The sequence below is a fragment of the Sparus aurata genome, chromosome 3 (assembly GCF_900880675.1).
Source record: "Sparus aurata chromosome 3, fSpaAur1.1, whole genome shotgun sequence".
NCBI lineage: Eukaryota > Metazoa > Chordata > Actinopteri > Spariformes > Sparidae > Sparus > Sparus aurata.
This window is the reverse complement of record NC_044189.1, coordinates 1,304,785-1,332,264: the sequence shown is the minus strand read 5'-3', so window position 1 is coordinate 1,332,264 and position 27,480 is coordinate 1,304,785. Positions and strand designations below refer to the sequence as shown.

Sequence of the window (27,480 nt, the reverse complement as noted above, 5' to 3'; positions counted from 1 at the left end):
TGCCTTCAGGTGCTGTTGGGAGTCGACATGTTCACGTTTTCTGGCGCTGAAACAAAAACTCTGTAACTGAGACGTTCGGGTGTAAATCTGCTCTCGTGTTGCTCCGGAGGGAAGTCGCCCGCCGACTCTTACGAGCTCCGAGGAGGTCGAGAGAAACGTTAAAGCTGCCGTCGTTATTTAGAAACATCACCCGGGTCGCTCCAGAACTTTTTATTGAATGATATAAGATGCAAGTTACAGACTGTTCTGTGGATGTGTGTTCACACACAAACACCGAATGTCAGGACGTGTTTCACTGGTTCTACTCGGTGTGGTCGAACTCAGTGAGGTCACAGCGCCAGGCGGTGTGGAGCAGACCGGACCGGACCGGACCATGAGACATCAGAGTCGGTCTGCGAGGCCACAGATTTGGTTTGGATGGAAACTTTTCAGATTGATTGTCGTGAAGTTTTACGCAGAAACTTAACACTAAACATCAGTTTATCAGTTTCAGTTTCCTCTCACTGTCAGAACTTCCGCTCCAGATCAGAACCTCCGGATCGTTCAGCTCATAAACAGAGATTCATGTGTGTTTGTCTTCACTCTGCTGTTTTATTTTCTGCTCACATCGACGCTGAGGGAACACACACGTCCTCGGAATCAGCCGGCAGATAAATCAGCCAGCGAGGAAACGTGTTGGCCGAGGCAGCGAGAGAGAGAGAGACAGAGAGACTACAGCACAGAGCGCTCTCTCTCCAGACCGTCAGCAGCTGCTGACAAGGCAAACAAGCGTTAATACAGAGAAATACAGAGGACAGTGAAGTACACACCATGACCTCATCCCCCCCCCCCCCCCCCCCCCCCCACACACACACACACACAGAGTTAGGATATCATATCATGCCGAGGATGATTAATCAACAAATTAATGAGTTCACTGTATCTGTGTGTGTGTCATTCAGTCTCACAAACAGCAGCAGAGAGTAATAAAGTACATTTACTCACCTACTTTACTTTTGGAGTACTTTCTGTTTTCTGCTGCGTTTCATCTCAGAGGAAACTAAAATCTTTTAGTACTTGTACTCAAGAACTCGAGTACAGCTCACAGCGGCAACAATAAACTCAAGTTTCATAAATTAAAATCCAGTCGTGTCATTCTGATGTAATCAAGTATTTCTAGTCTGTGGTTTTAATACTTTTACTGATTTAACCGTCAACAAACAGTGAAATAACTGAAGTTTAATAAACTATAAATGTGTCGTTTATTAAAGAAGGTTATTATAAAGTGTTGCAGGGAAGAAAAGAAGTGATGGAGATGAAAGATTTAATTAAAAAATGCAGAAATAAAACACAACCTCACATCAGTGAATAACAAACTCACAGAGCCTGTAGAAATATCATCACAGTCTCATCCAGAGCCGTTTGTGCTCAGGTGGAGCTGAGGACACCTGAGCTGCCCTCCGCCCTCACACGTCTTCAGGCTCGGTCATTGACCCTCAGCAGCTCGTCACCGCGCCTCGTTTTACGACCCTGAACTCTCTCCTGCTGCTGCTCACTGAGCTTCAGGCCGTGAGACTTTAAATGTTTACAACTCAGCAATCAGACGGTTGAGCTGCGAGCTGCAGGCCTCAGGTGATCAGCAGCTCAGCAGGTGGTCGCAGGTCAAACGTGCACCGAGGACGTTCAGATACTTAAACAGACGAGTTTCAGTCGTTTTACTGTTAAGGTGATACGATAATTGTTGTATGAATCAGAGCTAAAGATTAAAATCTGTGAGACGTGTCAGAAGTTGTAAAACAGTGTTTATGAGCTCGTTAAGAAATAATTTATCTTTGATCAAGAGACCAGAAGAGACGGATCAGAGTCCTCACAGTCTGTCATCCAGAGGAAGTTCAGAGACTTGAGGGTAAAAGTAGAAGAACTGATTGACAGCTTCTTTACTCCTGTAAAAGAAGAAGTACTGATTGACAGCTTCTTTACTCCTGTAAAAGTAGAAGTACTGATTGACAGCTTCTTTACTCCTGTAAAAGTAGAAGTACTGATTGACAGCTTCTTTACTCCTGTAAAAGTAGAAGTACTGATTGACAGCTTCTTCACTCCTGTAAAGTAATAGATTACAGGCTCTGACATGTACTCAGAGTATCAGAGTAAAAAGTCTCCCTCTGAAAGACATTTGTGGTCAAAGCTAACTGAAGCTCACGTCATATTAATAGAATTCAAAGACTATTGAAGTTAAAGGTAGAATCAGTAGGATTTGTCCCAGCTGTTCCTGAACGCACCACAAAGACAGTTGATTGTTGAGTCTCATTCCCAGGACGTCAAATAGACACATGTTGGGTTGGTAAAGCGTCCCGAGCAGCAACAAAGAGAGAAAATCAGAAACTCTCTGCAGATACGAGACACTAACACGCCTTTTCTCCACATTCCAGTCTCCCTCTCTGTCTGTTTACGGCTTGTTACGTCTCGTCTCGCTGCGTCTGCATAAAATAAAATAATCCACAATTCACCTCAGAGGCATCAAACTAAAGTAATGAGGCTGTTCTGAAGCTGTGAGGAGGAGAAAGTTCAGATGTTTGTGTTCAGATGCCTGAAACATCTTTGAATTCTATTAATATGACGTGAGTTTCAGTTATCTTTGACCACAAATGACTTTTTTACTTAGATTTTTACTCTGAGTACATGTCAGAGCCTGTACTCTATTACTTTACTGGAGTAAAGAAGCTGTCAATCAGTACTTGTATCTAAACTTCCACTGGAGGAGAGGATGTGAGGACCCTCAGAGCTGCAAGCGTGGCTGTAAATTCAAATTTTTCCTTTTTAAAAACAGATTTTCTGCTCACTTGTTTAATTTATTACTAACACGCTAACAGATGCTTAAGATCAGATAACTGTACAGATGTATTGTGTCTCTGTATTTCTTCAGACTTCAGAGAAGCGACACAAACAAAAGTCTGTTAGCATGCTAACAAGCTATCATCAACACAAAGTGACCCTGAGGACAAACGACAGGAGCTCCAGCTTCACTTTATTTTCTTCTTTATCAAATTCAAAGCTTCACTTCCTACAAACAGAAGGCAGCAGTTCAGATGCGTCGTCTCGTCAGACGTACAAAGATTTATTTACAGACTTTAAATAAAAAAACAAAACGGACCAAAGGCAAACTGTCTCACATCGTATTTACATCGTTACCTTCCATCAGCACAGATCTGCAAGTCTTCATACAGTTTTTGAACGTGACAGTAAAAAACGAGCTGAGCTGAATATCTGATATCTGACCCGGTCCGGTCGCTGGTTCTCAACTGGTTCTGAAACTCAGATTCTGTCAGTCACAGTTTGATTTCGTTGATTTAGAGTTTAAAGTCCTCTTTGTTTAAACTTTATATACTTCTTCATATTATTGTTTTATTCTGTGCCTGATTTAATGTTAAATTTGATTTTCTTAGACAGAAATGATTATTTCTGCTGAAATGTACGACATTACATCTTACGATCAGCATTTTTGTGTATTTTTCTCTCGTTTTATGAGCTGAACTGACAAACTGACTGACCATGAAAACAACTTCACATGACCAACATTTCCTTTGTTTCAGGCAGGAAGTAAATCTTTCTCCTGCTCAGTGAAGAATCACCAACCAGACCAGAATTATTAGAAGTATTTCTCATTATTGCCAAAACATTTTGTGCACAATCCTGTTTTGTTTTTTTAACTGGAGAACAAACTGGCGTTTCAAACAGAGCCCGACCAACATTTACCTTCATATCCAAACATTTTTTTTCCTCTTTGCATTTCTTTAAACAAAAGTAACAAAATCGATTCAGTATAAAAAAAAACAACAAAAACAAACTGTATAATTTTCTTTCTTTTCTTTCTTCAGACTTGGAGGAGGAGGAGCGGCAGCAGGATGAAGACGGAGAGACGAGCAAAGAAAGAAAATTAGTAGCGAGGACGTGAGCAGACGTTCATCTTCAGGACTTTGTTCTGTTCTGTGACACCGGGTCTGATCCGGTGCCTCACGTTTGGTTCTGCCTGTTAAATAGTGACAGTGACGGTAAACTCTCTTCTTTTACAAGAACAGCTCAGCGACGCGTTTCTGACACATTTCAGGTGATTACTCTTATTAAATCTCTCATTTTATCAAACTTTTTATCAGCAAAAAAAAAAAATACTCCTTTAAATTGGCGATATGTGAATGTTCAAACTCAAGTTTTCCTTCTCTGATTGTTTCTTTACCGTTTATAGTTTTTCACTTTGTTGGAATAATCGAGTAAACTCTTTATTAGTCTCCAACTACTCAGCATCGAACCCTTGGATCCAACATTTCCCATAATGCAACTCAACAGCTTCTTCCGTTATACTCTATCTGATGAACGACTCCTGCAGAATAACCACGATGACGTCACTGAGGGAGATCCGAAACATGAGTGGCAAAAACACAAAGACGAGAAGGAAAATCTGAAGCTTTTTTTGGTCAGAAGAAAAAACAGGAAGCGTTCAGAGTCGTCGGGCTTGATTCAGATACACGAGGAACTGAAACTTCATCCTGAGTATTTTCTGTACAATAACACAAATCTGCAGATAAATATATTGAATATCACGAGTTCATATGAAGCTGAAGCCGGTTGGTCCACTGAACTGAACACAACAAGAAACAAGAATAAAAAACATTTTAAAAACTCGATCGGTCTGATTTGTTCTCACTGTGAAGCCTCATTATTCCACAAACTGATTTCATTCTTTTTTTATTCTTTTATGTTTTGTTGTCAAAAGGCAAAGAAATAAAAAATTATAAAAAAGTGACAAAAACAAACACAAATATCTACAGAGTCAACATTGATATTTACAACTATTAAATAATCCTCCGTTCAAAACAAGAACATGAATTTATTAAAAAAAACAAACAAACACAGGAATAAATCTGACGGACGCGACAGGAAGTCAGATCAGATGTTCTGAAGTGGTTTCATGTGCCGGTAACAGAAGGAGGAAGTTTTATTTTAACATTAAACATTTGCAGAATCAGATCTTAGTGCTTCCAGTTTGTAACACACACGTTAATGTGCAGACGACCGTCACTGGATCACCCTGAGACTGAAGACAAGTTCAAACGTGAAGATTCTCAGGCAAGTTCTGCACACGAGGCATCTTTTTTTCGCCAGTTTCTAAGCAGATTTACGGACATTTCACAGCTATAAGCAGTCGATGTGACTTCCTGCAGCGGCCTTCAGTTCTGATATTAATGATATTGATATTTTCTCTCTCTACACGTCGTCTATTGACCACAGACACAAATATACAAACACAAACTCCACAGAAATCAAGACGAGGAGAGAGGAGGACCAGCTGGAGCTGCACGGTCACAAATGCTGACTTCAGCTTCTGTTATTAAAGGGGAATTCTGGTATTTTTGACCCTGGACTCCACATTTACATGTTTTACAATGAAATTATTCATACTTAAAAAAGGTTTTGGATTCGGTCGGGTAGATCTCCTCAGCTGACCTTCTGGAGCGACTGTGAGCGTCACATTCACATGCTCAGAAAGCTTCTTTTTGATTTAAATTTGACGTTCAGTAAGGTTTACACCCTCACTTACAGCTTCCATTAAAGTTTCTCGCCTGTGGTTTTGTTCATTTGTCTATATTTTGCAAATCAGCAGTGCCGAATCAGCTATTAGCTCTTGCAGTTTGCAGCGCAGCCGCGATCGTCCAGCCGACTGTCTCTGGATTACTTTAATACCACAGTAAACTTAAAAATGTGAAGATTCTCAGGCAGGTTCTGCAGTTTTAAAAGCTTCTTTTTAATTAATTGGACCGTTTGTGTAACCAGAAACAAAAGTCTTGTCTTCCTGCAACAACTCTCCTCTGGTGAGATTTCACCTTTCTGGTCTCTGCAGGAATCATCTCCCAACGCTGTGAGGATAACAACCTCCACCGAGCACTGTGGACGTAACTTTGACGGCCGCGGCTGCTGGATGAGGTGATCTACTGAACTGATTCCAGAATGTTTCGCTCTCTCAACAACTCTTAAAGTCAGAGTAAACTTTGGAATGCGAGTTGACACAATATGCTGCTGACACAAAGCGTGAGAAAGTCATGTACTGTACAGTCTTTGTCACGTTTCTTGTCACTGACACAACTTCTTTTTGGCGTCCATGTTGCTTCCACATTCGGACATGACACACATTAACACAGTGAAGTCAGAAGAACGACTTCCCAACTCATCATCAGAATCATGTCGACACTAAAACACCAACATGTAGAGCCCAGGTTCAAAAATAAAGAATGTCTCTTTAATAAAACTTATTGATGAGGAAAGAATTCACTCTGAAATGCAGAAAGTGCAGAAATAAATTGATCCTGATACCCTGAAATGTTTCCCTCTGAACTTTAACTGCAGCCCGGCAGCGCCACCTGTGGGCCGGACCGGTTCCAACACGCTGGAACAAATAATCCAGCCCGGGTTCTTCCCGCCTCGACGCCTCATTCAAACTGTACATTTTCACAATTAAATATTAAAAGGCAGCACTGTTTCTAAGTGCAGTGTGCTGCTACATCTGCATCCGACTTTCAGATTAGAAATCTATTATTATATATTAGGACATGATCTCGTACAGAGGGAGGAGCCTGGTGACAGTAACAGGAAGAGCTCGTCGGATCAGATCAGACGGTTCACGGAGGTTTTCCAGGAAGCGGAGACGTGTTTTCGTTACCTGACATCAAGAGTTTTGTCTTTAGACTCCTTCTGATTGGCTGATGAAATATTCTGCAGTCCGTCGGCGGGCGGGTAAAGGTTGCCTGGGAGACGATGGCGAGGAGGACGATGGAGAGGAGGAGGAGGAGGAGGAGGGGTGATGGTGGTGGCGCCCTCGAAGCGAGGTGTGGTTGCCGTGGTGATGGTGGGGGTTGTGGTGCGAGGAGGGGGGAGGCGGAGGGGGGTCGCGGAGAGACGGCGGGACGGCGGAGGACTTGATGGGGACGATGCGGGTGTCCATGACCTCACAGTCGACCTGCATCATCATCTCGTAACCCTGAGAGGAGTTATAGAGGCTCTCTGAGGAGGAGAGGAGGGAAGGAGAGGAGAGGAGAGGAGAGGAGGAGGAGAGGAGAGGAGAGGAGAGGAGAGGAGGAGAGGAGAGGAGAGGAGAGGAGGAGGAGAGGAGAAGACAGGAGAGGAGAGAAGGAGGAGGAGAGGAGAGGAGGAGGAGAGGAGAGGAGAGGAGGAGGAGAAGAGAGGAGAGAAGGAGGAGAGGAGAGGAGAGGAGGAGGAGAAGAGAGGAGAGAAGGAGGAGAGGAGAGGAGAGGAGGAGGAGAAGAGAGGAGAGAAGGAGGAGAGGAGAGGAGAGGAGAGGAGAGAAGGAGGAGAGGAGGAGGAGGAGGAGAGGAGAGACAGGAGAGGAGAGAAGGAGGAGGAGAGGAGAGGAGAGGAGAGAAGGAGGAGGAGAGGAGAAGAGAGGAGAGAAGGAGGAGAGGAGAGGAGAGGAGAGGAGAAGGAGGAGAGGAGAGGAGGAGAAGGAGGAGAGGAGAGGAGGAGGAGAGGAGAGGAGAGAAGAGGAGGAGGAGAGGAGAGGAGAGGAGAGGAGAGGAGAGAAGAGGAGGAGGAGAAGGAGCAGAAGGAGGAGAGGAGAGAAGGAGGAGAAGAACATGGTGTTAGATTTTGTTTACATGTTGATTGCATCATTTTGTCTTTTCCTGGTTTTAAACTCATCCGTCGGTTCTACTTCCTACTCAACACGTTACATCATCTCTGCTTTAAGGTCCAGTGGACCGTCTCATACTGACAGCATCACGTTCAGGCGGACTCACCGTTCACAGACATGGCCGGCATCACTAGAGACATTTTGGGTCTGCTGGTTTTATTGTGGCTGATGGCCGGTAACAGCAGGTGATCCTGGAGAGACACACAGGAAACAGCTGTTATTACTGTTATTCAAAGTCAAGGTCAGCTCAGCTTCCATTCATCCTTACTGACATGAATCTAAAGGAAACAAACAGCTGAGTTTGCAAGTCTGCAACACATGACACCAGCGACGGTCACAACTTCCTCACAACCACCAGAGTGAAGAACAGAAGCCTGAAACCGTCCGGCACGTTCAGTCAGTGTCAACATGTTCTGAGCTGTCGTACCCGTCTGAAGGAGACGACGTAGAACGTGTCCTCTCGACGGTCGATGGCGTCCAGGAAGTCGCTGTAGGTGACCTCAGGACCAGGAAGCACCTGCAGCTGACTGCACACACACACACACACACACAAAAGTTCAAGGTCGTTATTCAGGTTTACTACAAGCTGACACATTCTCATGTTGTTAAGTTCACCTAGTTTAGTCCACATCTGCTCAATATTTACTCGTCTTTAGAGCTGAATCAGTTAAGCAGCGATGGGAGAAGGATTTATAATCCTTAAAAAGTACCAAAACTATTATGTAAAATTACTCCACAGTGTTTAAATCCTGCTAAAGTCAAAGTATCATCAGCTAAACTAAATGTAAAAGGTGCTACGTAATGTTAGAGCAGCATTTTACGGTCCAAAACATCCAGCTGACAGAAACACGCTGGTGTCGCTTCGAGTTTCAGAACAGTTTGCATTTCTCCTGACACGTGGACTGAAAGTTATCTCGTTATAAAGAGCATCATTATAAATAATCAACGTGAATATATGTGTTGTTATTGTTGCTGTTAGCTGAACCTTTCTAAGGAGCGGTGAGTCTGGATCGGAAGATATCTGGAGAAGTTCGTCTTCCTCAGCTGAGCTTTCTGTGAGACAGAGAGACAGAAACACGTTTAATATGAACTGTAATGATCCACGTTAGGACAGATAAAAACATCAGAACAGGAGAGGATGAGGAGAAGTGAAGAAGATGTTGTCAGACTGAACCTGAGCGATTTTGGCCTTCTTGGCGATCTTCGGTTTTCCTCCAGACTTCTTCCTGTCGATCTGGTGTCGGCGAACCCAACCTCTGAGCTCGTCAGCCAGCCTGAGAACCAACAGAGACGTGAACACATGTGGAGAAAACACTCAACTGAGACTAAATGTGTGAACGTTTGTCCTTCAGTTCACTTTGATATTTGACCTTTAAGCTCAGATTCATGTGTGTTGGTATAGTTAATATAAACAGGTGTTGGAGGACGAGGAGGAGCTGAAGAGTTAAAGACAGGATGAACAAACACTGACTGGCTTTAAAAAGAAGGACATGAAGAGTCAGACTGACCTGAGAGACTCGGAGCGGTTGAACTGTCTGCAGTCTGAGGAGGTGAAGTAACGATCGATGTCCTGCAGCACCAAATCCTTCATGTCACCGAACACGTCGCTCAGGTTCCTGCAAACACACACGGACACATCGACGGTGATTAAAGCTGTGTTTCAGTTAGACGAGTCTGTTTGTCTGTGATGGTGTTACGTGGAGGTGAATCATGAACACGGGGAGGTTTACTGGTAATATAACTGGATCTTAATGTGATGTTGTTCAGTTTGGTCACACTGACCTGAAGGGATAGGACTCGGGAGCGTCGTCTCCTCCCTCCTCCTCCGTCTCTGTTCTGTCCTCCACTCTGCTGGCAGGTGGAGCAGCCTCCGCCTCCCGCCGCTGCTGCTGCTGCTGCTGTTGTTGTTGTTCGATCTCCAGCAGACGCCGGCCCGTATACGACACCACGCTGTCCTGCAGGCCCGACAGCTTCCTGTCTGTGATGCTGCAGGAAAGAAGAAGAAGACAGAGGTCAAACTCAGGACTGATGGTTGGATTTGTTCTCATATCAAGACATCATTGTGAAAAACGCCGGAGAGCCAAATGTTGATGAAGTTCATGTTTTTGGACCCTAAATTTAGTTTCTTCAAGTCAGGAGACACGACTGTGCATCAAATTCTGACATTCTGAAGTGACAGACAGCCTGTTTGTGATGCATAGTTCAAATCAATGACACACATATTTCCTCTTCTGAACACTAGAGGGCGTCTGTGGTCCTTCTTGTCCTGCACTGTTGGAACCAGTCTCCTGCTTTTTGTCCAACTGAGCATTTTGATAGTGAAGAGGTGTCCAGAAACACTGTTGTGTCGTAATAAAGGTCTGTGTGTGTGCAGACTGTCGCCACCTGCTGGTGTGGAGAGTTAATCACTCTCAGAGAAAAAGGGATCTTCTAAAACCAGAGGCATCATTTAGAAACACCTGAAGACGTTCACTAAAACCTTCATCTATCAGATAGAAACTTGAAATAAAAACACTTGAGCGCTTCAGACTTTAATTAAAAAATGATTGCGTTGTTGTTTCGTTCATTAACAATCCATGTCTTCAGTCATGTTTTGGAAAAGGACCACATCGTCCAGATCACGCTCAGGTTGCATCCAGTGCAGCATATGATTTATATTATGTGCCCTCTTTTAGTCTATTTCTTTATGATATTGGTGTGACTTTAATGCATTTAACAACTATAAAAATTACTTTACTTTTTATATTTGATATCTACTGGAGAACATGTTCTGTTTTCAGTCACTCGTCTGGTCCCTGACTTCAGACGTAAACTTTATTAATGTCATTTTTCAAAACAAACTTTAGAGCAACAAGAAAACATAAAAAACTGAAGTTAGAAATGAGAAGAAGAATGAAGTGAAGAGTTTCATGATGCTTAAAGGAGAACTTCGGTCGATTTAAACATGCAGCTTCATTGCTCAAGCTACCCTTGACTTGCCAGTACCGAAGATGCGAAAACATTTGGTCCAACCATTACAGAACTCCGTGAACGGAGACTTCGCATTGACAGCTAACAGCATGGGGTCAGAACTTTACACTGTGTTTTAAGCGTCTTAACATGCTCCACATCTCACACCAAAAGTTATGCAACATCAGCAGACACCTTAGCACACAGCACTGTAGCGTGTATGACTCAAACTGAATAAAAAAGTAGTTAAAACAGTGTGTTTGTGCAAGCAGCTATTTACCTGTTTGTTGACATCCGTGTCTTCCGGTAGCTAGACCAAACTAGCATATCCATCGAGTGTGCACTTAACAGGCTTAACAGGCTATTGTAAGGCTCATGGCTCATGACAGGCTGTAACATGGACATGTACATTATGAACATAAACACAAAAATGCTGGATTACGTTTTCGTCTCCGCCAGTGAGGGAGTAAGTGCACGCTCAACGGATTGACTAGTTTGGTCTAGCTACAGGAAGACGCGGATGTCAACAAAAAGATAAGTAGCTGCTTGCACAAACACACTGTTTTAACTACTTTTTTATTCATGATGAGTCATACACGCTACAGTGCTGTGTGCTAAGGTGTCTGCTGATGTTGCATAACTTTTGGTGTGAGATGTGGAGCATGTTAAGACGCTTAAAACACAGTGTAAAGTTCTGACCCCATGCTGTTAGCGTTCAATGCTAAGTCTCCGTTCACGGAGCTCTGTAATGGCTGGACCAAATGTGTTTGCGTCTTCAGTACTGGCAAGTCAAGGGTAGCTTGAGCAATGAAGCTGCATGTTTAAATCGACCGAAGTTCTCCTTTAATGAAAGTGTGCAGATCACCTGACGGGTCCGAAGCTGAAGGTCATGAACAGCAGGACGGCCATGACACACACGGCTCTCTTGTTGCTCGCCGAGTCGCTGCCCTGAAAAACAAAAAGGGAAACTTCAGCTGCTCGAACACAATACGCTCTCTCCATCATCAGGTTTTACAGGTTTAACGTCGCTCTCTCTCTCTCCACATCGAGTTATTTCCTCCTGTTTCAACCTGCTGTTGTTAATCAAGCTGCTGCTGTACTCTGAACCTGTCTGTGTGTCTGCAGGGAAATCAGGATTCTTCCTTTAATCACAGCTCAGAGTGAGAAGCTGTGACTACGTTCCTTCCTTATTTATCTTTATTTATTGATTAGTTTCTGTGAATAAACACAAAAGTAGATGAAGAGTCATATTCTCTCTCCAGTCCTTCACCTCTTTCCCAGCCAGTCTCTCCCTCAGTGCCTGGTTCTCCCTCCTGAGACGCTCGTTCTCCTGCTGGGCCTCCCTGAGCTGGGCCTCCAGGTTCTGCAGGTACTCCTTCTTCTTCTTCCTCGACTGGCAGGCCGACTCCCGGTTCTTTATCATCCTCTGCTGCCGCTTCAGCACCTTCATCTGCACCAGGAGGGGGAGGGGGGGAGAAAAGGGGGACAAGAGTTTGGGGATTCAAGTTTAACAGGTGTGTGATGTAATCCAACTACCTGAAGGTAACAGGTGCCCTCAGGGTGTGTTATTGTACCACAGTCTTTATATAAGGAGGCGTGTGTTCTGACTAATGTCACCGAACCGGCCCAACTGATTCACATCCTCCCTCACATGTACCTGAACGCACCGCTGTGCCTCTGATGAAATAACAGAATAAATGTTTTCTCACACACTCTTTATTCTTCAGTGATTCTGACGATCTGGAGTTATAAATCTTAATCTAACAGCTCAGTGATAAATAAACAAGATATAATCCAAAAACAAGTTCTGAGGCAGTCTGAACACTTCAGCTCATAGAAGGTTCTGAATGTTTGGAACATCCCTTTAATGTTTAATGACGTCCAGCTGATTAATTAATCCTTCAGTGAGGTTAATTATAAATTCTTCATGTTTATTTTGTCCATCTAATTTCATGTTTTGGTGTTTCTGGTGGCGTGTGTGTGTGTGTGTGTGTGTGTGAGCACTACTCACATCGATGTCGTTGGAGTTGTTGCCGGGTAGCGTCGGCGTTGCCGGGACGATGGGTTTGCTGGCGGGCGGCGCTGTGGGCCCGGAGCAGTGCTGAGGGATGCCGGGAGAGACGGGCTCCATTTTGACGATGGCCGGAGCAGAACCGAGGCAGACGGACTGAGACAAGACGACTGGAGGAGAAAACACAGGAAGGTTAAAAACTACATGAAGACACGATGGTGTGTGTGTGTGTGTGTGTGTGTGTGTGTTTCAGCTTTTACCGGGTCGGCTCTGGTCCATGGAGGGGAGGCCCTGCAGGATGAGGGTCTTGGCAGGCGTGGGGGTCTGTGGGACGGGGAGGGTGGTGACACACACCGGTCGGGGCTGGATGGGGGGCTTGGTGTTCAGGATGGACGTGGCCTTCAATGTGGCCGAACTCGGCAGAACTGAAGGGGAGAAAATAATCAGACTTTAATAACAGTTCAATAAATCTCCTCATAGAAAATCTACTTTATTAAATTATCTATTACAGTTTAAACAAAAAGTCTGAGTCAGATCCACTTTGTAGAAACACGGCAGCACTTTCAGACGCTCCAACCGTCGGCACGTGATTCAGACTCAGACCTCAGAATTTGTTATTCAAATACAAGTTTACAGATGATCAGCCCTCCTTCGCACATACGCACTCTCAACTTCAAACCAAATCATTTGCATGAGCACAAAGACAGAAGCGGTGTTTCGGAGGAGCTGCTGTCGTCCACACAGCTGGAACTCTCCTCTGACTTCCTGGTGTTGATCCAGCTGCAGACGTGGACGCTAAACATGTATTTCTGCTGAACTACTCTTCATAGAACAAGTACAAATCGAAACTACATGTATTCTACTTATTTCTTTTGATTTTATGCTACTTTATACACATATTCCACTTTAATTCAGAGAGAAATATTGTACTTTTTAATTCTTCTCTGCTTTACTGATCTGTAGAGATGCACAGATCGAGCAGGAGTCGCTGACGTGTTGTTTGTTCAGAGCTGAGCCCACATTTGTGTTTGGAGAGAAAATCACACCTGCTTTGAGGTGACAGACTTGGATATCAACATGTTTTCAGATATGCGTAAATATCACAGAATAACGGCAGAATATTTAAAACGGCTCATTTGGTTCGAGCCACTTCATCTTTCCATGCTTTGACCTGATAAACGACACGTGAGGGTTTTTCAGGAATTGGGGCAGAACTGGAATATTGTGTGCATGTTAAACAGCCACACAGGTGAAGCCAAGAAAGCACCAACTACATCTTAAAGCTTCTGCCGTCTGATGAACCATCAGCTGAACACAATCAACACAAAACACCAGCAGCATCTTTGAACCTGCCACATTCAGACAGACGCTGTGGTTTCACCGACCTGCAGCCTGCGTCTGTAGTCCACCCATCACTGCTGGGATCTGCGTCGTCAACGGCGTCTGTTGCTGCGTCTGACCCGGGGGTACGGCTGTTGTTGCCACGGTGACCTCCATGGTGCCCAGCGGAGGAGAGAGCACGTCTCCGTACATGTAGGGAGGAGTCGGAGGGTTTTCACCTTTAACTGTGATCTGGAGAGGAGAGAAGAGGACAGAAAGTTTTACAGCTTCAGCTTGATTAACCATCATTTTCCCAGCGATTTCACATTAAAAGCATCACTTCCTTCTCTTTTACAGCTGCCCTTTTAATGTGAAAAACATCAGGATGTAGCTTTGCATGAAACAAGAAACAACTTAAGGTGATTTGATATCTTATGATTACAAGGCATTTGTACAATCAACAAGACAGGACACAAACCTTCATTCATGTTTTTACATGATTTAAACTCTTGAACACACCTGTGGGTCCGGTGATGCTGCAGAGCAGTCGGACCCGAGTGACGACGCAGGTGAGGGAGGTTCTGCTTTCACCTGGAACACTGAACACACAAACAGACCGGTGAGTCAGGTACATGTTAGTTTCTGTTGGACAGATTTTAAAAACAAAGTGGAGAACTTACACATCTCGACTGGTAGCGGCTGAGTGATGGTCATTTCATTCTTTATCACAGGAACTTCACCTTCAGAGAGACGAGACACAGAAACACATGAAGAGTTTCTCAAAGTTCAATAACAATGATAATAACGTATTTATATGACAAACATTTAACTGTCTACTGGAGGAGAAAACGTCTACCGGGTTTGACTTAGGACAGGCATGTCCAAACTCTTCCACAAAGGGCCGTGTGGCTGCAGGTTTTCTTTTCAGCCAAGCAGCAGCACACCAGACCTGACTCATTTACTCAACTGATCTCAGTCTTCACAAAGCTGATTAGTCAAACTGTGTGCTCTTGACTGGTTGGAACAAAAATCTGCAGCCACACGGCCCTTTGTGGAAGAGTTTGGACATGCCTGACTTAGGAGGGAGACTTTTCTAGGGCTTTCTAGGTTCTGATTATTATTATCATATCTTTGTGCAGAAAGTTAGAAAAGCTGGAGCAAATAAAAAAATAATCAACTCCCCAAAAGCTTCACGACAAAACTCAGTCTTCTCGATACCGACTACAACAGACAGAGGCTGAAACGAGGCCGATAATTCTGGAAGTTTCCACAGAAAAGACAAAATTCTGTGGGAGACAAACTTCTTCACTACCAGCTGCAAAAAGGGAAATAAAACAATAAATCAGAGATTACGGGATAAAACGTGGCTGTCAGATGCTTGAGAGGCTGCTGGGATCATGTTCATGAAACAAGCCCACATGAATTTAGCAGCACATGAAATGTTTTTCTCTGAAGTCGGACAGAAACGATCTGCTGACACTGGCCCCACATGAAACCTTTGGTTTCACAGGAAAAGATGCTTGGAGTGTTATATAATTCTAAAAACTGTAAAACATCCTGCTTCTGTCACATATCAGTGAAACAGTTGAGTTCATCAGCTGATGTTTCTGTCGGTGTCTGCCACAAAGTTCAAGTTTTCTCCCCGGGGAGTTGATCTTTAACAGGTGAATTCATAAAAATACAAAATACAAAAATTAAGTCCCAAAAGACTTCATGTTTTCTCTGCTGGCAACACGTCCAGTAGGAGAACGTAGAGCAGCAGCAGAAGAGAAAAATCTACATTTTACTTTTACACTCTCCAGTCACAGTGGGAGAACGACTTTAACAACCTGGAGACAGTTTAGTGAAATATTTTAGACGTGAAGACAAATCCAACACAGATTTATCATGAAGACGGAGCAACTCCAAATCTGGAAGGACGTTAATTTATCCACCCGTCTTTTTTAAAAGGATCAGTCTGGTGTGCAAACCAAACAGTGACTGCATCAATAGGAATGCAAATATTAAGCAATTAATTGATTTGTGATTAATCATTAACATCCCGAGTATCAACTGACGAGTGTTGTTTGAATCCTGCTGCCTCAAATACTCACTACAACACCAAATGAGTATTAATCAAAACTGTAAAAAGTCCCAAACAAATGCACTACTTCCTCCTCTACAGTCTACAGATCTGTGAGGCGTTTTAACAGATTAACACCTTCAGGAGGAACTGATGTGCTTCGAGCCAGAGACAGGAAGTCAGACGGTATTAAGAGGCGGACCAACATGTTGTTGGTTTCACAGTGAGGAAAACAGAAAATAACACCTGCCTCTTCAAACATCATCTATCTGGAAACAAAAGTATATTTATAAAATGTCCTTCTGCTTTCTGTCTGATTCTCAGTCCGTCTTGTAAAAATCCCCCAAAACAACCCGCCTACAGTCCTCCAGCAGCCTGAGGATGAGACGTCTCCAGTTACACAGACCACTGAGGCGTGAAAACAAAACGCTGACCGAAGGTGGTTTAAGGTTCCCGGTGAGCGCTCACGGTCGGCTGGTCTGTACCTGTGAGGAGGTTGTCGTCGAGGTGTCTCCATGGCGACGTGGGGTTGTCAGGATCGAGGGTGAGGACGAGGTCGTTGTCAAACTGAGAGAGGTTGCAGAGGAAGGAGAGGGAGGAAAAATTAGGCCAAACGTCAACTGCTGGATTAGTCAGTACGTCAACCTGAAGGAGTGTGTGTGTGTGTGTGTGACTCAGTGAACTGACACACAATCAGCCTGATTATCTTCTGACCCGTCATCTGAACTCACTGAGGGTTTAAAGATCTGATTTGTGCTGCAGACAACACGATGTGTAGCTTCAGGATATGAGTTCAGGATGAACACCTCTCAGCACCGTATGAGTACTGTGTGTACTGTGTGTACTGTGTGTACTGTGTGTACTGTGAGTACTGTGTGTACTGTGTGTACTGTGTGTACTGTGTGTACTGTGTGAGTACTGTGTGTACTGTGTGTACCGTGTGTACCGTGTGTACTGTGTGAGTACTGTGTAAACTGTGTGTACCGTGTGTACCGTGTGTACTGTGTGAGTACTGTGTGTACTGTGTGTACTGTGTGAGTACTGTGTGAGTACTGTGTGTACTGTGTGTACTGTGTGAGTACCGTGTGTACTGTGTGTACCGTGTGTACTGTGTGTAGTATGTGTACTGTGTGTAGTATGTGTACTGTGTGTACCGTGTGAGTACTGTGTGTACCGTGTGTACTGTATGAGTACTGTGTGTACTGTGTGTACCGTGTGTACTGTATGAGTACTGTGTGTACTGTGTGTACTGTGTGTAGTGTGTGTACTGTGTGAGTACTCTGTGTACTGTGTGTACCGTGTGTACCGTGTGTACTGTGTGAGTACTGTGTAAACTGTGTGTACCGTGTGTACCGTGTGTACTGTGTGAGTACTGTGTGTACTGTGTGAGTACTGTGTGTACCGTGTGTACTGTGTGTACTGTGTGTACTGTGTGAGTACTGTGTGTACTGTGTGTACCGTGTGTACCGTGTGTACTGTGTGAGTACTGTGTAAACTGTGTGTACCGTGTGTACCGTGTGTACTGTGTGAGTACTGTGTGTACTGTGTGTACTGTGTGAGTACTGTGTGAGTACTGTGTGTACTGTGTGTACTGTGTGAGTACCGTGTGTACTGTGTGTACCGTGTGTACTGTGTGTAGTATGTGTACTGTGTGTACTGTGTGTAGTATGTGTACTGTGTGTACCGTGTGTACTGTATGAGTACTGTGTGTACTGTGTGTACCGTGTGTACTGTGTGAGTACTGTGTGTACTGTGTGTACCGTGTGTACTGTATGAGTACTGTGTGTACTGTGTGTACCGTGTGTACTGTGTGAGTACTGTGTGTACTGTGTGTACCGTGTGTACTGTGTGAGTACTGTGTGTACCGTGTGTACTGTGTGAGTACTGTGAGTACTGTGTGTACTGTGTGAGTACTGTGTGTACTGTGTGTACTGTGTGAGTACCGTGTGTACTGTGTGTAGTATGTGTACTGTGTGTACTGTGTGTACCGTGTGTACTGTATGAGTACTGTGTGTACTGTGTGTGCCGTGTGTACTGTATGAGTACTGTGTGTACTGTGTGTACTGTGTGAGTACTGTGTGTACTGTGTGTACCGTGTGTACCGTGTGTACCGTGTGTACCGTGTGTACTGTGTGTACTGTGTGTACCGTGTGTACCGTGTGAGTACTGTGTGTACTGTGTGTACTGTGTGAGTACTGTGTGAGTACTGTGTGTACTGTGTGAGTACTGTGTGTACTGTGTGTACCGTGTGTACCGTGTGTACTGTGTGAGTACTGTGTGTACTGTGTGTACCGTGTGTACTGTATGAGTACTGTGTGTACCGTGTGTACCGTGTGAGTACTGTGTGTACTGTGTGTACTGTGTGAGTACTGTGTGTACTGTGTGAGTACCGTGTGTACTGTGTGTACTGTGTGTACCGTGTGTACTGTATGAGTACTGTGTGTACCGTGTGTACTGTGTGAGTACTGTGTGTACTGTGTGAGTACCGTGTGTACTGTGTGTACTGTGTGCAGTGTGTGTACTGTGTGTACTGTGTGAGTACCGTGTGTACTGTGTGTACTGTGTGTACTGTGTGTACTGTGTGAGTACCGTGTGTACTGTGTGAACCTTGTGTACTGTGTGTGGTGTGTAAACTGTGTGTTTGCATCACTTTCACTCTCGGTCCTGAACAGAAACCGGAGCTGCGAGCAGTGATTGTCTCTTATTGTCTCCTCACCGGTGGTTCGTATTTCAGCCCCCGGCTGAGGTCTCCGTCCTCGCCCTCCTCCATGCTCTCACACTGGTACAGGCAGGCATCTGTGGACACGGACAGCATTCAAACACATCAGATGTGAACAGACGAAGAGAAGATGCGACGACACAGAACAAAGCTAATGTGAGAACACTAGGGGTAAAGATCAACAGATCTTTGGTTTTAAGTCCGAACAACTATTGACATTTTCAAACTTTTTTAAACACCTACGTGGTGACAACTGAGATATATCTGCCTTGTTTATCTTTAGTTGTAGTTCCATGTTTGAGACATGAGACAAAAATGAAGAAGCTGTTGGACGGCAACTACGTCACTTTTAATATTTTCTCACTGCAGACTCATTTATGCTCCCTAACGAAAGAAACGTCTCTTTCAAAAGATAACACTTGTCACTGCCCACAGACTTCCATACGTCCTTCAAGTTATTGTTGCACAAAAGAACCACTAGAAGGCGTTACTCAGGGTCACATCAGTCTCAGTAGGACCTCCACTTTTTCTTCACCACCGTCCAATCTCCTCCCAACTGTTCTGTAGTTTGTCTCTCGATAGCTGAACTCGCCCCCAGAAAATATGTGTACGTTGTAACACACTGATCAGTATTATTAGTAATTCTCTCTGTCAATTCGCCACACAAAACATCTTTAACCTCACACATGAGAACAAGATGAACAACCAACATCAGAATATATTGAGGGAGGCAGGTGAAATATGTTTCCTCGTGTCTGGAGCAAACGATCTGAAGCCGTCTCCACATCACAACAACGCTTTATTTCGGTTCATTTTGGATATTGCACTTGGCCATATTGTAACTTCAGTAATATTTGGACTACTTGTGCAGCCCGTCTTTAAGTACAGAACACAGCATCGTAATACCACATAGACGGAAATGTTCCTAAGTTGTGAAAACAATGCGGTAGTCGATGGAATGAACTTCTTCCTATGCCTCATTTCCAGGAAGCCAACAGACTGGTTCTACCACGACCCAGTCCGCCGTCAGTTCTCCCATCATGCCTTGCCTGACTTGATGGTGTTGCTGTGAGAAAACACGAGTCTGGACTTTGAGACTGAAACAAACACTGTCAGAGAGAGCAGGTGTGAACCGAGACGCTCCAGATGATATTTACTGTGCACTATATCAACAGTATTACATTTCATAAGTCTGCAGATTGATGAGAAGTGAAGATCTGACACAAATAATAAGAAAATACAATGACTCAGTTTGTAATGATGTAGGAACAGACAGCGAGGAGCTGCAGGTAACGAGTTATTTGATAAGAACAGAGCAAGTTGTGTAACTGTTCCTTTTAATTACCTTCAGTTCTCTGGTTGTAAAAGTCTATTGTCTTTTTTTACGTCTTGGTTTTAGTAGCTCGAGCTGTTACGATGACCCAGTTCTCTCACGGGGGTCATTTAAGATTCATCTAATCTAATCTATCTGGGTTTATTGCCCGACTGCTCAACACCAACAACATCCGGGCAGTGGAGCAGGATGTAGTGAGACTCAGTAAAACACAGAGACACACTGTAGAACATAATGCTGGAGTTGGTTGAGCTCATCTTGAATTACTGTGAATCCCACTGCAACAAGTTTTTCAGATTGTTTTCATCCTGATAAATCAATTTATTCTTTAATTTAGTCACAATTAAAACAGATTCAGGATGTTTAGTCTCAACCTCAAAATGATTCAGTTTACAGTCATTAAAGAGAGTTTTACTCGGGACAGATTTGGGAAAACAAACCAACTTTCTACAAATTGTCACAACATGTTGGGTTATTTTCTGTTTTCGGAGATCCTTTATTTCTTTGTTTGAGGAGAGGGTTTACTCTGGGCAGATTTGAGAAACCAAATTTTGCAAACTGAATTCCTATCTTTTGTTTTTGAATTATTGAGTTTACAGCCTTTCAGAGGAAAAAGGAGCAAATAGTCACATTCACACAGCGTCTGATGTGTTGGGTTTATTTAGTTTTTTGGAGATCTTTTATTGCTTTTTTTGAGAAGAGGGTATACACAAACAAACAAACACATGCATGAATGAATGAATGAATGAATGAATAAATAAATGAATGAATGAATGAATGTAGAGTCTTTTAAGAGATGGGGAAAAGGAGGAAAGTCATGAAAAGTTTCCGGCAGTTTTGCAAAAACATTACCGAAACGATTAAGTTAACAGTCCGAAATGAATTTGTTGTAATAATCAAGAAATGAATGTATCGCCTGATTACTTGCCTTTCATTACTAACAGGCTGCTCATTAATCTAGACTGAGATTTGATGCTTTAGTCTGAATCCAGAGCCTAATATTGGCTTATCACAGGTATATAGGTGCAGAATACGATGCGTGTGGTGATCTAAAATTATCATATTTATGGGGAAATTTGCTGTTACAGTTCACTGATGTCAGAAGATAATTTCCATCACATAATATCAATATTCAGACATAAAAAAATCCACTTAAATCACCATTTTACAATTTTACAGCATAAAAAAAAGCAACTTCCGGCCTCACATCAACACATCTGTGTGTGTTTCTGAGTTAAAGTGTGTGAACTGTGTCTACAAACACACACATACACACAGTTATAGATCCATACCTGATGGATTTATAGCAACACAAGGACAGAACTGGCAGAACTGCAGTCAGATGACTGGGTCTATTTTCTAAGCTACATCCTGTTAAATGCCTTGCTCAGCTGCCGGGTCATGATGGAGCTTTAACAGCAGAAGCAGCAACAACACGACTTTAAATGAGACAGTTACACAGTGAAAGAAGGAGCCGGAGCGCTGGTGTGAACGTGTTGTCACGCTTCCACCCACCGTGATAAAGACAATCTGTCATATCCGGGTCTGCTGACTGATGAAACACACACACATGCACACTGTAACCGCGTGTAACACCGCTCAGCAGCTTCTTTAACGACTAAAAAACCTTCACAGTGGGAGATAAACATGTCGGAGGGGGGAGAAATTAACCGTTAATGATTGTAACGGCCCAGATTCGCCTCGCCTGGCCGGGTGAGGTGGGGGAGGCTGCCGCTGCTGCTGCTGCTGCCTTCAGGGGCATCCGCACGCCTCTTATCAAGCTAGCTGCGTGTCGCTGAAATGTGTTTATTTTCCACCACAGAGGCGTTAAATGTTCACTCACCCCAGTCTTCGCTCGTCAGGAGGTTATCAGCGAAGAAACGAGTGTCCAAATCAGAGAGTAAATCCGTACTCATAGCCACAGAGGCGGTGTGTTTGGAGATCAGGGGGGCTGCAGGCAGATAGCGACGTGATAACAGCTAGCTAAACAAACAGGCGGAACACGGCGGCTAGCTTTAGCATTAAGGTACCTGGGTCATACTGGGCTTCGGTACCATGTATAATTAAACGTAATGCGCTATTTCCTCCGTCGGAAAAGTGATATCTGTATTCAGTTTGTGTCTCCGGACGAGCTATCGATTCCTCCCGTTGCTTCGCATATGACAGACGAGGAAACGCATATTCCCGGACAAGTACCGCCCACTTCTGGCAGAGCAGCCAATGACAGCGGAGAACGGCGTGATTGACGACACGACCATCCAATAGGAGGATTCAGGGAGTGCGATTGGGGGTACGAGCCACCCAACCGTTGAGGGCGATGCAGGGAGAGGGTTTTAACGGTGATTTGGCCCAATCGAAAGAGCGCATTTTGATAGACAGGAAGACACAGCCAATAAGCACCAGAGAATCTCGGGTCCGATAATGATTGACATGCGTATTAGCCAATCAGAGCTTATCAGAGCAAAAAACAAACAGTTATAGTGAAAAATACGTCAAGTCCAGAATTTCATAAACAACGCCGCGTTTAATGAGTTTAGAGGAGAAATAGAAATGAAGTGGTTTACATAAATAGACCAGCACACTTTTTAGGGTGTTACATCAAACCTTCCTGCTGCCCAGACTGTTATTTTTAATCTTTAACGCCCGGGTAGAGTTATTACATAACTCCAGTGAGGGGCGTATAAGGACAGGCTGGATCAGACCCAGCAGCTGAGCTGTGGTTCTGGTTCTGGAGTCTGTTTTAAATCAATTAAACATCACTGCAGGATGATGGAGCAGGTGTGGTGGACTACAGAATGAATATTTAATTAGCTGAGCAGAGTCCTGCAGGTTTTTGGTCTTCTGCCTAAAAGCAGATGTGATACAGATTTAGAAATCATGTGATCCACTATAACTGTCTCATTAACAGAACTCAGGAAAGCACAGGAGTGTATTTTCATAACATGTTGGATAATTCTAACACAGTTAAAGTCTCCAAACCTAAATTAGCCTGCTAAACTACTTTTTGTTGTCTGTGTGAGACAAACAAAGGTATATTTTTTGTTCCTGTGGGATTAAATATCTACTTTAATGATCTACTCTGGTGTATTAAAGGAAAAAACATTTGAAATAACAATAATTATATGATTTGTATGTTCTTGCAATTGTCTTTAATTACCTTCTAATAAAGAAATTAGCACTGAATGCGTGTCAGCAAATAAAACAACCAACAATAACATCATCTAAGAGGCGGCGTATCAGCAAAGTGACAGCTAACTGCTGATAGCTAGCTACTGGGAGCTAGCTGGAGGTCACTTTCTGAGGCTAGTGGCCAAACTGTGTAATTACATCATGACATGATGCACTGCAGCTCAAAAAGCGTTCTTCCCATAAGCTTACATTGTGAAAGAAGAGGCTGTAAAATGGTAGATACATTTTTTCAACTGTCACAACTGCCTGCTCCTAATATTCACTGCCATAATTTGAGCTATTCCATCCATTAATGTTTGAAAAGTCTAGAAGAGCTGCATTATTAAATTATTTTATCCCCACTCAAGTTAGCCGGGTGCTAAACAGTAAGTTAGCGCGGTCGCTTGAAGTGCCCACGCCTGACTGGGAGTTGAGCAATTTTTAGCTTCAAAATGCCAAGGAGATCTCATCTTCACACAGTAGTAAACATGGGTGTTTATCAACCATAAAATGACACTGAAGTTTCTCAGAACACCAGTCAGTAACCACACAGTTCCTGTTCCCACGCTGACAGAAGCAGAGCTCGGACTTCACTCTGTGAACTGAATCTTTTCTGTGTGAAGATGAGGGTGAACATCTACAGCTGCCTGGTCGTCTTTGTTCTGGGCTGTAACGTCACTGCAGGTAAGAACTTCTAGAAATGAATCGGTTACTCGTCTGTTAAAATACATTTTTTCATATCAAGTCATATTTTTTTTCTAAACTTGACAGAACTGTCTTAAAACACAAAACTCAACAGCAATGAACTCTTGAAAATTATAAAATGAAAAAATAATGATAAAATGTGAACCTTCATATTTATCAAAACTTCTTTGCAGCAATAAAACATGAAATAGTCCAGGAGAAGCAGTCAGTAACTGTGCCTTGTCAAATCAAATCAAATCAAATCAAATCAAATCAAATCAATTTTATTCATATCGCCCAAAATCACAATCACATTGCCTCAGGTTTGCTGCTGACTGTGAATCAAGGTTAACACACTATATTTACAAATAGGAAGTAACTCACACATCCTGCTCTGTGTTCTTGTGGGTTCACTTGTTTCTCGCTGCCTCACCACAAACAGTGAACAAGACTTTGTTCTGATCATGGTGAATTATGTTCAGACATTTTGTGAGATGCGTTGTTTCTTGTCTTTGTTATATAGAACTTTCTCCTTTTCATTTTATCTCTTTGTAGTTGTTCTGTGGTGACTTTGTTTCTCTGTAGTCCTTTTTTGTCCTAATTTTGTGTTTTGTGTCTCTTTGTTGTCACTTTGTGTCTCTTCATACTGATTTTGTGTGAATAAATCATAAATGCATTCAAGTGATTAACTATGAGGGAACCTTTTCAACAATGGTAAATTAATATTTTTAAAAGGTTCAATGATAAACTGCCTCTTCTACTTTGTAATATATTGTAATTACTCCAAACAGAAGGTACAAAAATCACCTGCAATTCTAACTACAACCTGAACATTTATAGTAACTGGTGATGGATGAGGGTGTGAATGTTTCCTGTTCCTCCAGCTGCTCCTCACCTGTGGCAAACTGTCCGACTGGTGATTGGAGGACTCTATCTAATCATCATGATCAGCATCACTGCCACCGTCTGGACAAAAGGTGAACATAGTTACATCTGTCAGAGGTTTTGTGCATCAGAAAATGTTCCTGTATCATGATATTAATGTGTTGAAACTCAGGAAGATTTTTAACTAGCAGGCACTCACAGTTTTTTATACATCAGCTCTGTACAAACATGAATTGTGCAAAATGTGAAAACTGAGTTAGAGACATTTAAATTGATCATGTTGCTGCAGCGCCACCTGTTGGTGAAACATCATCAGACTGAGCAGCACAGATAGGAACTGCTTCAGTGTTTATATCATCTGGAGTTTTATTCATTTATTTATTAACTTCATTTGTTAAGTGTTTATGATATATTTTACAAACCAACAAACAAACAAACAGAGCTGACTTTATGTCCAATAGTGACCATAAATATGAACTGAAAAGTTAATACAGAAGTTAAATTAAAATGTCGTCTCCATGTTCGTCTTCTGTCTTTGGCAGCTCGACAGGAACAGAAGCGACGCGCGACACAAAGAGAAAATGACGTCTGATCCTCCGTCACACAGAAACAAGAGGTACAATCTATAGAAACCTCTGGCACAAGAATTTACATCTGATATTAAAATATACTTTATATTGTTCAGCTGTTGTTTTGTTGCTCTCATTCTTATGTTTGTGATATCTGCTGCTCTGTCCTCTGGTGTCTCCTCACAGGTGTCTGGTGGACGGAGCTGCCCGGACGTCCTGCACACCTCAACAGTCTCTTCTGGTGGTTTTGGCTCTGCATTTTAAAACCTCTGCCAAGGAGCACTGTGCTTTCAGTGGCCACAGCTTTGGCTTCAGTCTTCTAGAATAATATATGTTGTATATAACCAAGAAGCTTCATATATATGGATTCTGTTTATAAAAGATGTTGGTTTTAAAAATGTTTTTGAGGCTTTAACAAAATGAAGACTAATTGTTCCCTTCAACAAAATCAATGGTTAAATCTAAAAATGAGAAAACTTTTTTTTCTTCTGTAGCATAAAATGACTTCTTTGTTTTTTTTTTACTATTTGAACTGTTCACACTTCACTTTCTTGTTTTTGCAGACTTGTATATGTACTGTCCAGTTGTTTGTTTATTTTACACATCCTTCTCTTTTTCCATTTTTGGAAACTTCCAAATAAACTGAGTCGTGTGTCAGCTGATTAATGTCACTCATGATTTTATCAGCTCTGTCACATCTGACATCTGACATCATCTACTGAGAGTGAGCGTAAAACATCAAAACAGATGATCAAAGAAAACATGAATTTTACATCATGTGACAATCATCAGAGTCCGATATTCCTCCACAGGCTGAATTAAAGGTTTAATGAGTGCAGTGTGAAGAATCTCAGTGGATTGACTTTTTGTTTATATTGATCTGAAATTCAGAGGATTGTGATTGTGCAGACATCTATGAGTACTTTCTGTAATTTGTTTTCTTTGGTCACACACTTTGAAATAAAAGTGCTCCATAGAGCCATTCTTCAGCTTGTACCTGTAGGAGAACAACTTTTGGTTCTGGAACTAAAATTCTCACAATTTCTATAGAGCACTTTCAACTTTAATCGATTGCGGCATTAGCAAATGGCTCAGAGGACAGTTAATTACCTAAAAGATTTTGGTTAATCAAATGTGTCGTAAAATTTTGACTTCTGTGTTAGGCTGGTGGTTAAATGTAAAGACTTTTGGCTTAAAGGTTTTAGTAATTCTCACATTTCAGCACTGTCAAAATTATGCTGAAATTAATATTGCACATTTATGAATAATTGCTGACAGTACATTGCCTCGTACGGGGCACCATTTATATTGGCAACATTCACTCTTGTACAGTGTTATATAGGCAGCAACAAAGATGAAAGCACACAATCTACCTAACATGTACTATATAAAAGTGTGTGTGTGTGTGTGTATGTGTGTGTGATGTGATAAATATGGTTAGTTGCATGCAGAGACTCTGAGTCTGTGTGAAGCATCGAACATCAAATTAGCTGTCTAGGAAAGCGAACTACCAATAACCTGACATGAGATTCCAATAACATCAAAACAGTGAACAAACACTTAAATTGAACACATATGCATTACATCACCCAGAGTTTAAAGTCTTGTGCTATCTAAGCAAGGAAGGTGCTGGAGTTTTGAAAGTCTGGTCAGAGGGGGGTCTGTCACCCTGACCAATAGTACCTCAAAGCTGAATTTTGGAACTAGGTGTGAAGAATGGGGAATTCTGGGACGGTGAGCTGGACGATGACTTCATCTGTGGGTCCCAGCCCTTTTGTCTTTTAAGGGTTCTACAAAGAACCATATTGTGTTGTGTAAATGAGGCAAAATAATAAATTAATCTTGTATAAAAGCACAAATCGCTTTATTATCACTACACAGTGTACAACAAAGTTTCAGTGCAACTCCTCGGTTCAAATAAAAACACCAGCACACAGAAAAAAATGACAGAAGATTCAAACACACAAGTATAAAATCAAGTAGGTAAAAGTATCAAGTCTAAAAACAAGAGTAAGAACAGTTTTGAACGATATTGTTTCCTGTGTTATAAACACCTTAAAGAAGTTTTCTACTTTGAATGAAAATGGTTCTGAACAAAACTCTTA

General features: G+C 42.7%; 1 protein-coding gene and 1 long non-coding RNA gene across 2 annotated transcripts; one reads left to right on the top strand and one right to left on the bottom strand.

Annotated features, from left to right (window-relative positions):
• Nucleotides 1-2,987: 2,987 nt before the first annotated feature.
• Nucleotides 2,988-22,274, bottom strand: atf6b (activating transcription factor 6 beta). The gene is made up of 17 exons (XM_030412349.1): nucleotides 21,913-22,274; nucleotides 18,734-18,813; nucleotides 16,503-16,584; nucleotides 14,636-14,695; nucleotides 14,475-14,554; nucleotides 14,021-14,207; nucleotides 12,896-13,060; nucleotides 12,636-12,805; nucleotides 11,895-12,074; nucleotides 11,490-11,572; nucleotides 9,458-9,661; nucleotides 9,184-9,291; nucleotides 8,850-8,949; nucleotides 8,661-8,728; nucleotides 8,103-8,202; nucleotides 7,782-7,866; nucleotides 2,988-7,029 (listed from the first exon to the last, which is right to left on the bottom strand). Exons 1-17 carry the CDS (start codon nucleotides 21,983-21,985, stop codon nucleotides 6,710-6,712), a joined length of 2,145 nt encoding a protein of 714 aa, XP_030268209.1. The 5' UTR covers nucleotides 21,986-22,274; the 3' UTR covers nucleotides 2,988-6,709.
• Nucleotides 22,275-23,209: 935 nt separating this feature from the next.
• Nucleotides 23,210-26,037, top strand: LOC115578957 (uncharacterized). The gene is made up of 3 exons (XR_003983571.1): nucleotides 23,210-23,921; nucleotides 24,806-24,898; nucleotides 25,349-26,037. It is a non-coding gene; the product is annotated as an uncharacterized LOC115578957 (long non-coding RNA).
• Nucleotides 26,038-27,480: the final 1,443 nt, after the last annotated feature.